General features: G+C 38.2%; 1 protein-coding gene across 4 annotated transcripts in view; it reads left to right on the top strand.

The window, feature by feature from the left end:
• Window positions 1–12,163, top strand: part of LOC124784582 (exportin-7) — a 247,235-nt gene that overhangs the window by 119,910 nt on the left and 115,162 nt on the right. For all 4 annotated transcript variants that reach the window (XM_047254115.1, XM_047254113.1, XM_047254114.1 and 1 more), the window contains exons 10-11: window positions 1,537–1,642; window positions 7,474–7,591. In XM_047254115.1, coding sequence (XP_047110071.1) covers window positions 1,537–1,642; window positions 7,474–7,591 — 224 coding nt within the window. The remainder of the gene's footprint in view (window positions 1–1,536; window positions 1,643–7,473; window positions 7,592–12,163) is intronic.

The raw sequence follows: 12,163 nt of genomic DNA, 5'->3' as shown, positions 1-12,163 counted from the left end.
ACTTGGAACTATTGCTAATAACTGTTTCTATACTTAAATTCATAATGATTGCGTAGTGATCAGAATAAAGTGTATCAGTAATGTTTGTATAATATTTTGAAGGATGAGAGTAGTAATAATAGTAGCTATTTATACAAGTTCCACCATTTCATATGGCAAGGCCTAGTGATAATATTTTTGAGCATACTATGCACACCATAGCTATTTATTAGGCGGTTTAGTTCTAAATTATCCTAATTACTCAGGTTGAAATCAGTATTAAAATCTGCCATTGTAATTACATTCTCTTTCATTGAGAATACCATATTTAATAGTGTTCAAATCCTTCAAGAAATTTTTTCTTAATGTCTAAAATTGGGGTTCTGTAAATACAAATAATTTCCATTTTATAAGGTACAACATAGCAGAAAGATACTTCAAAAATTTATTCAAAAGCTAAATTTTTTGTAATAGGCAATGGTTCTAAAACTATAGTGACAGAGCCATCTCACTTTTTATTTGTGCAGCAAAAATGAGATGCTAGTTTAAAATTTGGGATACAAGCTAAATTAATGAGATCAGACTTCATCCAGTGTTCAGCTATACCACTAATATCTAAGTTCTTTATGAAGCCAGTACGTACAGAATATCAAATTTATCTATTAACCCTTGAATGTTAAGAAACAGGACAGTCACAGTAAAAACTTGCTGTACAAAAATTCAGCAATGACACATAATGCTACAGTAACCTCAGCACAGGTTTATTTGAATGGCACACACAGTCATTGTCCTTGTTGGTGCAAATGTTGCACCATACAACCTGTATCACTAGCACCATTAATTTAGGTGCATGTTACACATTTAAAACTGTGTATATGTTCATGTAACGTAGCACTCAACTTACATGCTGTGATCACACAATGGTTAATGTGGGCATGACACTGCAGGCTGTGCTGCTACAAAAAACTGCAGACCCAAGCTCAGTGGGGAAAAATGCTCTCCCATTGTGTCTTAAATTATTAGCGCATTTAAAGCAAGTCTTAAATAATTGTTGATGTCCATGTTGTAACAAATAAAAAAATAAGTAGACTAGCGCAGATTGTAAGGTAACAAGTTTTTTCAATCACTTTTCACTGATTTCAGTTTTTTTGTTTTTAAATTCCATTTTATCTGCTTGAAATCAAGTTCCATTTGGAAAATAAGTATTATGCTATGCAGTGTGGTTTCAGTTGCCTGAGACTGCAGTCGTGTGTGTGTGTGTGTGTGTGTGTGTGTGTGTGTGTGTGTGTGTGTGTGTGTGTGTCCGTCCGTCCGTCCGTCCGTCCGTCCGTCCTCTATTGTTGACGAAGGATTTAATGGCTGAATGCTTTAATTGTGAGAGTCTTTTTGTTGCGCCTATCTGCAACTCAGCATCTCTGCTGTATGATGAATAGCAAGTTTCCTTTTCATAATATTGTTATATTCCATCCTGTATTTTCCATTGCTTGATATTATGCTATTACTTATATGCAAAACTGTGCTGTTAATTTTGTGGAGTAAATAAATTGTCTATTACAGGAAGGCTTACGTGGTTAGTATACATCATAGGTTCAGCGATAGGAGGAAGAGTTTCATTCAATAGTAATGAAGAACATGATGCAATGGATGGAGAACTAGTCTGCAGGTATTTAACTGATCCACATTGCTTTTCAGTGATAAAAATTTGTACTTGTTTTAAGTCAGCAGCTCTTCCTTATTCCATTCAAATAAGAGGCATTCCAGTCTTATTCATTATGTCATTAAAAACAACTTAATATTCAAAGGAGTTTTATCTTAACAGCAGTGTGTACACCATATTTAAGTTTTGTGGTGCATTAAATGTGTGTGGAACGCTGGAATTGGAGGAGATATTCACTCTGCTGATATTTGTCTGCCAGTCGCAGAAGCAAGCTTCTTAGTCTCCCGCATAGCTTCTTGCCCCATGGTTTCATCAAGGTAGAATGCAGCCTACCCAATTTACCTGCATAGATGTTGAATGTAGCCGTTGCCACTGCTGAAAACTGGCTGAAAAATTTGTGCTGAAAGTATGCTATTGTCAGTAATGTAGTACACACCAAAACTTGAAGTTCAAACAGTTTAGTACCACATCAGTATTGTCATAAATACTTTTATGCCCAGTTCAGGTCTCATTACTTCAATTTGGTATAGATAAATTGGTAGCTGTGTACTACACTCAGTATATATTATACAGTGGTTGTAGTGAGAGTGCAGTAACCTAGTGCCAACACCATAGTTTACTGTGCAAATCTGGCAAAAAAATTGATCAAAAGAAGTCATGTAATAAATTGCTATATACAATGATAACACAATTTAGAAGGATATCACTCTGTTCTTCAACCTGCATAGATGCATTAACGTCAGTTAGAAGTACCTAGTAAGACTTTGTTCTCACTGTACAACATAGTCATGATAGGTCATTGTTAAAGTTCAAAACAGACATGTAAAAGTTCACATTAAAAGTAATTATCAAAAGTTGTCACTGAATTATTGAGTAATAAGTGGCTGGGCATGAAACACCTCACGAACGAGGTACAATTATTATTGTTTAACGTATCCGCAGGATCGACTGATGTACATTTTCCATGTTGGGGACATGGGTGTTACTCCATTACAGTCTTGGCACACATTGAATCTTTAGTGGTAGAGGTGGGTCCTATAACGAGTGGTGTAAGAATAACCTTTTATTTTGAAAACTACATAGTGTTGTAAAAAGTTTTAACTGTTTTGGATGAAATACCAATAGAATTGTGGATTACAGAAACCGTTCCTGATTATAGATTTAGAAAGATAAATAGACACTGTTTTTCTTCTGCAATGTAATGAGTAAATGAGAGGTCATTTACTTGAATAAATGGGATATTGAAAATTATATTACTTTATATAAAATTGTTAATTAATAATGCAATTAATTAGTGCTGTATGTAACATTATTCTGAAAAATTTGGGCAGCAGAAGTACGTAATCAAAGTCCAGAGTCTTACAGTAGTTACTATAGAATTTACATTGATGTGTGTCAGCCCCTCAGAATCTCAAATTCAATTAACATGGAAGATAAATAATTAATTGCAGGGAAAATAAAATATGTTACCTTAAAGTTGAAACATTGTAGTATACAGGGTGTGAGTCAAAAGTTTCAAGACTTAACTCAGAACTAGAAATTTATTGGACATTTAAGTACAGTACACTGAAATTCTTCAAAATATCATCCTTCAGCATCAACTCAGCACTGCCAGCGCGTCTTCCACTGTTCGTAGCCCTTCTGGAAGTCCTCAGGCGTCATGCTGTCAAGGGCTCTTGTCGAAGCCTGATGGAGTCACATCACTTCCCTTTTAGGCTTGTCTTGATTTGGGGGAAGAGGAAAAAGTCACTTGGAGCCAAGTCGGGGCTGTAGAGTGGCTGCGGCAGTGTTGTCACATTGAACTTGACCAAAACTTCGGCGGCAGCACGCGACTTGTGAGTGAGCACGTTGTCGTGGTGGAGAATTCAATTGCCCTTGGTCACCGGGTGGACGCAGCGAACTCGATCCCTCAAGCAGCGGAGCACCCACACTAAGACAACGGCCATTGTTTAAAAGTTCCCACATACTCTCCACATTTTGATCCGTTTGGCTTGATGATGGCCTCCCAGAGCAGTCGTTGTCTTCAACATTCCCACAGCTATCTTTGAAATGTTTGTGCCACATGAAAACCACTGCATGGGGCATGGCTTCTTCCTTAAAGGCATCTTGAATCATACTGAGTCTCTGGTGGTTTTGTTCAGTCGCAAGCCAAACTTAATCGCATAACGCTGCTCCAAGTGCTGCTCCATTTCCGCCTTTCCCACTTTTCGACCGAGGTCAATGACACACACTCACGCTGCAAGCGATGCGCACTCTCCAGGGTTCGTTGGCAACTGCTGCAGCGTCAGTTCATTCCCTGAGATCCCCCACTTCTTCCCCCACCCGGCGCGGAACTGGTCCGCTTCTGAATCACACCTTGTAGAATACTGTAGGTTATTATAATGAAATATGTATGTTAGAATTCTGAGGATTGTTTTAGTTTTCAGTTAAATTATTGTAATTTTGCCTTTTAAAAACTGATACTCTGACAAAGAAATTCCCTTTAGCCCACTACTGCAGAATAATACTGCAACAGTGAAACATTAACGGGAGACTAACACCAAACTAAATCTTTAGTTGAGAAAAGAAATTAAAACACAGTAACACACAAGCACCTGCCAATGGCAAAATGTGTTAAAGCCGTCAGGATGAATATACTTCATGACAACAAACTGCTTTAATGGTGGTTTGAGAAACCTTACTTTCAAATTTAATTTTCTTTTACACCAGATAAATTGTGTTGTATTTGAGAATACACAAATAATTTCTGAAGTCGTGGATTAACTTAAAACTTTTGAGTACCAGCCATGTAAAAAAATTTTGGCGCCAGAAGACTAGGCATTTATGGCACAATTTAAAACTTTTTACTGTCACATTTGTGTTTGCTAATCTTAAAATTGCACACCAGTATTATATGTGAAAGCTTAGCTTTTCCTGTAGCTTTACAGTATGTATGTTAATTTTAACCACTAACTCTTTCTTTTTGTGTGTTTGCGCTACTTATGTGTATGTTGCTGTTGGCTGACTGCATCATGGATCGTGTGCTCTGAATATCGCTGCCATTGGCTACTGAGACCACTTAACACAAGCTGTCATTGGCTGACAAAAGCACATCGCACAGTGCAATCTTGATTTCAGTGCTTTGGAAGCTAATGTGCTGTATTTGGTGGACTTCATATTTGTACATTTGTAATACAAAAATATGCTGTGTACATCTTTCCAAAAGCATTGTTTTTTGCTGTGTTTCATTAAAAGTGCCAAGAAGTTCTATGCCGGTGTACGAAACCTTTACCGTTTATAGACCGATAATATGTACAGCTCTAAGGGAGAGTATATTGTCACTTAACACAAAAAAATGTGTACTCTCATGCATGTTATTTTGTTTTGTCACGCAGGAATAGTGTATTTTGAGGGAAAAGTATATTTTTAACCATGAAATCCCAGAAAACACCTTTTGTCCCCCCACCCCTTCTTTTTTTCCACATATACCGTGGTCCCTATTATCTATTATATACGTGACTATTTTTGCTAATTCACTGCATTTAGAAAAAAATTATGCTAATTACTGGGGAGGGAAATGCAACACATGGGGGCTACCCAACTTGCTAAATCTCAGAATGATCAATCTGAGGCTGGTTGACAAACATGTATGGTACAAAAAAGGTGCCTCTCTTCACCCGCATTGTGGCTCCCCAAATACTCACTGAACTTTATCAGTACAAAGAGATAGTATTCCTTACAGATGAATGGCTGCATTCTTCATTAAAACGTGAATAATTTCAAAAACTGTGTATCGTAGCTTAGCTAGCGCACATACATTTACTTGAATTACGCTTTAAACGTTCGACATCCCAGTATTAAGAGATTATGCACTTGAAGTTAGAGCAAAAGGTAAGCTGAGTTCGTCACTTAGACATAACACTTTAGCTGCATTGCTTTCACTGTCCACTTATATACAGTTGCTGTAACTATTCATGGTTCACTTATGATCATCGCAATTTCCATGTTACTCACCATGATATTGCCCACTTGCCAAAGGGGGATTCAGAGTTAGTATGGATCTTCCTAGACCCTTACCTTTCCAGTCTGCCAGTGTGCATTGTATTTTAAATAGATGTATGCAATAAGTTTCCTTTACTTTACGTCTATGGTCACAAACATCTTGTTAACAAATTACCGGTTTTGCTCTATAATGACCATCATCAGATGTGTCTCATAAAAACAAAGGCCTAATGTATTGCAGTTATGTTTTTATGAAACAGATCTGAAAATGGTAGAGTAATGGTGGTGTACTTGTATGTGGAGAACTTGTTTGCGCAGCAGTTGCCAACATAGTGTAGCTGAGATGGAATAAGGGGAACCAGCTTGCATTCGCTGAGACAGATGGAAAACCGCCTAAAAACCATCCACAGACTGGTCGGCTCACTGCACCTTGACACAGGTCTGCCGGCCGGATTCGTGCTGGGGACCAGGTGCTTCTTCCCAGTCCGGAAAGCCATGTGCTAGATCGCACGGCTCACCAGGCGGGCACCATAGACCTTACTTTTCAGTCACATGACCTTGCAGATAGTGCAAATTGGAAATTTGGTACTGATATCCATTTGAACAATCTTTTGCGAGTCTTAGTATAGCTTCACTGAGAGAGATGAGGATTTGAATTTGAAAGATTGTTATATTATTTCTCATCTGGTCAAGCTAATTTTGTCATGTTAAGGGTCATACTAGGACATCACAAGTCCCCAAAAACCCAGTTAAAAGGTTATGACAATATAAATATTGACTGTAGTGTTATCTTTCATTTTCTTTCACTGGAGGCTTGCACCTACATCTACATAAATACTCTGCAGGACACTATATGGTGTAAGGGGAGAGGGGGATGTAGGTAGGTTACCTTTTGTACCAGTGCTAGTCTTTTCCTTACCTGTTTCTTTTTCCGTTCATTTTTGGCGGTTGGAAAAAGTGATTGTCTATAAGCATCTGCATGAACCCTAATCCCTTTCATCTTCACAGTCCTTAAGCAAGATGTATGCTGGTGGCAGTAGAATCATTTGCAGTCATCTGAAAATGTTAGTTTTCTCTATAGAGTTTTGAGAAAACATTGTCTCCCTTCCAGGGATTCCCATTAGAATTTATGGGGCATCTCCATAATATTTGCATGTTGATCGAACTTACTTTTAACATGCCTCCGTATTGCTTCATTCTCCTTCTTTAATCCAACATAGTGGGGATCCGAAACACTCGAGAGAAGTACTCAAGAATAAGTCAATTTAGTGTTCTCCATGCAGTCTCCTTTATAGATGAGCTACACTTTACTGGATTTCTCCCAATAAACTGAAATTGAGTAATCACCTTCCCCATCACAATCTTTACATGCTCGTTCGATTTCATATGGGTTAGCAGCATTATGCCTAGACATTTAATCTACCTGATTGTGTCAAGAAGCACACCACTAATACTGTATTTGAAAACGGCAAGATTATTTTTTCTACTCATCTGCATTAACTTGAATTTTTACACATTTAGAGCAAGCTATCATTCATAATAACAAATAGAAATTCTGTCTAAATCATTCTGTATCCTTCAGCAGTCACTCAACAATGATAGTTCTCCATATATTTTCCGCTTTCATCCATTCTAATAACTCAACATATTTCTCTTTTAAGATAAATTAGCAGATGCAGTCGCAGTATAGATGATCGCCAGTTACTTTCTAGAATATAAGTATGCGTAAATGTTGTTGAATAATTTATGTATTGAAAATTATAAGTGGAACATACTTGTGTTACTCTTTTTTGTGTATCAATTGTTGTATAAAGGAACTAGTTTACCATGACTTGGAATAAATATCTTTGTTACAGGGTGCTGCAGCTGATGAACTTGACAGATTCTCGATTAGCCCAAGGGGGTTGTGAAAAGCTGGAACTAGCAATGCTTAGTTTCTTTGAACAGTTTCGAAAAATATATGTTGGAGACCAGGTAACCAGTTTCTGTAGTTTTTTAGCGTAAAATGTGTTAGCACAGTGTAATGTGAACATTGAACACACAAATCTAATTTGGTACTGGACAGTAGTCAAGAAGTTACACAATTATGTATTTTGTTAATATGGTTTATTATAGATAAGTTTCTGTACAGTTTGTAATTTATTTTACACACGCAGAACACACTTGTTGACCCAAATAAGGGGAATTGTAAGCTGTGCTGAGTACAGAGTTTTATCCCCTAGTGTTGCTCATATGTTGAATTAATTTCGTGTTCAACTGAAGGGTTTTTTTTTTTTTTTTTTTTTTTTTTTTTTTTTTTTTTTTCCCCCCTCAGTAATTAGTATTGTATCAAATGCAAAATTTATACAATCAGTGTGTGCATTTGTCGGTACAGAAAATGGAAATTAAATTCAAACCAGGGTGTATACGGCCCGGGAGATCCGGGAAAAACCCGGGAATTTTTTCCTGCGGGACAAATCCGGGAAAAACCCGGGAATTTTTTAGAATTCCGGGATTTTTCATTCTTTTAGATTTCAGTTACATTTTTGTAGGTTTGACGTGTAAGATCTGATACGCTGACAAAGAACTTTAGCCCACTACTGCTGAATAATACTGCAGCAATGAAACATAAATCAGAGAATAACACCAAAATTGAAGTTTAGTTGCGTAGAAAATGAGTAATTTACACAATGCACAGACCAGTTTGACGACACTGAAAAGTGTCAAAGGCTTTAGGTCGAAGATTATGCAGTACGTCCGTAACAACTAACGTGCATTCGATGTGCTTGCATCGCAATTGTTTACATTTCTAACAGATCACTGGAAAATATTACGAATAGTGACTTGAGAAGCGTTACTTTCAAAGTAAATTTCCACGCAAGATGATGTATGTTGCGTGTGAGAATGTGCAGTGAATTTCTTAAATCACAGGGCGTTATAACTCTCATTCAAAACTTACTGGTAACACTTGAGGATCAGCCATTTGAAAAATTGCGGACCCAGAAGATAAGTCATTTATGCCACTATTTAAAATTTTACCGCACATTTGTATTTGATGTGACATAAGGTGTAACACACGTTAAAAAAAGACCGAGCTTCAAGTTAGTTTTCATATTTAATGTTGTTCTTTCATAGATAAAAAATTATGCAATCGATGGCAAAAAGTATAATTGACCTTCAAAAAAAAGTGAATAATATGTTGCTGAGCAATGTCACAAGTCTCTTCATGCCAGAGCACTTAGACTTTTCTGTAGTATAGAAAAGACGAAATGTTCTGGCATGCAGAGCAATACCAGTTAGCTTCTTTTCTACTTTTTTGCCGGTGAATTGGATCTTCGTCTCCGAACAGCTCTAACGTTCGCTACTACTTCTTTTTAACTAATCCTATAAATGGACAACAGAAGGCAGCACCAGTCACGCGACAGGTAGCGGGACATCCGTACCTTGATCTGGTACGAAATTAGTCCAGTTTTAGAGCGAAAGCCTGTGTCAAGCGCAGCTACTATATTCCCCGCTCTACAATTTGCTTTCAGTACGGACAAGTATGTCTTCTACCTCTTCAATTCCTCATTTTTTCTGATTTTATTATTTTTTATTTAAATACAAAAGCTTGCGGTTTAATCGTTGTTAAAGACCTTTAATTACTGTCTTTCGTTTTAGATTAATAAGAGATTTTTTCCGTAAAATATTTTGTGCATTTTTACAGTCCTTTCTTTTCGGATTTTCGTGTTGCTAAATTTTAGCTCTGGTCTTTATTTTAATACTTAATTTCTTAAATTACGTTTATTTCTCAAATATTTTTTAATCACGAAAGTTATTGTTTGAAATGTATATTCAAACATCTGAGGGAGTTAGCAGTTTAAAATAAATAACGCTATCATATTCATTTGTTTTAAAAACATTTTATTAAAGAAACATTTTAATTATTATTAGACAATACGACAAATAAAACAAATAATTTAGAAGGAAGTACCATGTTTAACAACAAATACTGTAATTTAGGAATTGATCTTGGAGAATAACTCACTTGGAGCTGTTTGCGAGAGCATTGATTCGTTCTATAATAGGTTCTCGCTCTATCTGAGCGTTTTGAATAGTCCCCTCAAGTTTTGCCTTCTTCTCTTTAAGCTGTCTTATTTCTGCGTCAACAATCTTCCTTTTAGTCAGATGATCCTTTTTCCTGGATGACTCGTCGTTTCGATTTTTGAGGTCTTCAGCATATCGATCTCGTGAGTTTCTTACAGTGTGTATAAGAGACTTTGTTATAGGCACTCCTTGGATTCCGCCGTGTCTCTTGACGGCATCGTACACCAGTCTTCTGCTCACTACAGATTGTTCCCTCATATTCTCGAGGAGGCACTCTTTGTTCACCGAGAATCCTCGCTCCGCAGCTGCTTGACCGTGCGACAAAGTGAGCGCGATTTCCATTGCCTTCTGCAGCTCGTGGCATGTTGCATTCTGGTTCTTGAGACATTTAATCCAGAACTCATCCAGCCGTTGCTCCTTTTTGTTGAATGTTTTGAATTTTGTTTTGCAGTTCTTCTTTACATCAGATGCGTATTGCGCTTCTGCTTTATCGGCACATACACCGTTCATCCAATTGCTCTCCACCAAAATCTGCAGAAAGGAATGAAATCGTTTGGGACCAGCCTCCCTGCACGCTATTGTGGGATCAAAGCAGCTTACAGCTTTTGTCAGCCTAAAGTGTAAGGGAGGTTTCTCCATCAACTTTGACACAAGCTTGATCATTCCTCTTCTGCATTCGCTCCGGAACTTAGCGATTTCAAGGGCTGTGAGAGACTTGCACTTTCTGAATTCATTCTTGACGGTGAACCCAATCTTGACGTAGTTCACATCCAAAAGATTGGATTCTTTGTCCAAACTAACTAACGGCGAGATCTTCGTCGGCTGGACAAATCGTGTCATCGTTGTCTCCATTATCTCTGTCAAAGCAGAGTGGAGGAACGGTGCTAGCGGCCAATCGGATTGAAAATCCTTTAGGAAAGGTGTCAAGTCTCCAGCAAGAGTCTTGAAAAAGGCAATTTTCGGACCAAGTAGCTTGTCCTTGAGGTGATCCTCCACTACTCTGTAGCTAGCACATTTTGGTTTGTGTTTTTCTTCCAGTTTTCCAACAAATATTTGCAGAAACGGAAGCATTACTAGAGCTCGCTCAGCAACTTCCACATTCTCCAGCCATCGGATTGCGCAAAACTTTAAGGGAAACAGTTCCGATTCCGTTGTCAAAATATACAGAGCTCTTCTGGCAGGGACATCCTTAAAAAGATTGTACAAGGCACGTAAAAACTGAATTATCATCCACTGTGTTTCTTGAATTGCGGACTTGAAGGCGCTGTGAACAATGTGAAGCCCACACGTTCCAATTTCCAATAAAACGGTGTCTACTCCTTCAATTTCTTTCAAAAAAATTTTAAGTTCCCTTAAGAACGCGAAGTTGACGTTAGGGCCGTCCATCGATACTTGTAAAAGTTTTTTCATTGCTTCGCCGGGAATTTTTTTCTTGAAGGACTCGAGTAGCTTAGCTGCCGTCGAACTGCCTAGAAAAGCCAATGCGTAGTAACGGGTGCACACTAGATTTTTTTTAATGTCCCAATAACGCACTAAAATGTCCATCTGGATTCTTTTGCAAACCTTGTTCAAGGATTCGTCAAAACAAACAACAATGCTTGATGCGTTTACGAGGTCAGATTTAATTTCAGACTCAAAGAAGGGAGCTAGTCCATATTGCACGATATAACCGATTTTGTCCTTTTGTAAACGCATGCTCTTGGTCACTTCACTGTCGGGGAACATTGCGGGGAAAAGCAACACGTCGTTCGCAGAACTACGCAGTGACTTGTGTGAAACGATGCACTCCAAACACCACAGTATTTCCGCCTTTGTTACTTCGTCCTTTATTGCCATCCAATCAATTCCTCTCAGTTTATCCACGGGTTTTGACATTGCAATAACATCCTTCCGCGGAGGCGCAACAATTCCAGTGGCCAACGCACTGTTGTTGACCCAGCTGAATCCGCAGATGTGGTAGTGGAAGTAGAATCTGTCTGCTGGGTTGAAGTGGTCGCCACCGGTCGGGTGTAGACATACAAACTTGCTGTGCTTCTCATGGCAGCTGCTTTCGCGACATGCTTCTTGGATTTTGTCATGTGACTTGTAAGAGCCGATCTTCCCATAGTACAGATGTTAATGAGGGTCCCTGGACATAATCCACATTTAGCACTATAAAGATCTGTAGGTACTTTCACCAACCAGTCCTTGAATGCTGGATCTGAAAGCCAGCTATCTTGAAAACCAATCGACATGGCGCAGTCGCAGTGGTTGTTGGTGGGCAACCTTTATTGGAGAAAGAAGAACGATGGATGTAAATAAGGCTGTGCCTCGTTGTTATGCATAATGAAATACGACACAAAGAGTGTTACCTACCTTGTCAGTTTATAAAATTTTGCCCTGCACGTGCGCAGAAATGAATTCAACAGGTGAGCCGAGCACACTGACTACTGACAGACTGTGATTTGAAAATCGAACGAGGCACGTTTGACAACACTGTCT

Source organism: Schistocerca piceifrons, chromosome 1 (assembly GCF_021461385.2).
Source record: "Schistocerca piceifrons isolate TAMUIC-IGC-003096 chromosome 1, iqSchPice1.1, whole genome shotgun sequence".
NCBI lineage: Eukaryota > Metazoa > Arthropoda > Insecta > Orthoptera > Acrididae > Schistocerca > Schistocerca piceifrons.
Note: the sequence above shows the minus strand (reverse complement) of the source record. Positions and strands in the feature narration are given on the sequence as shown.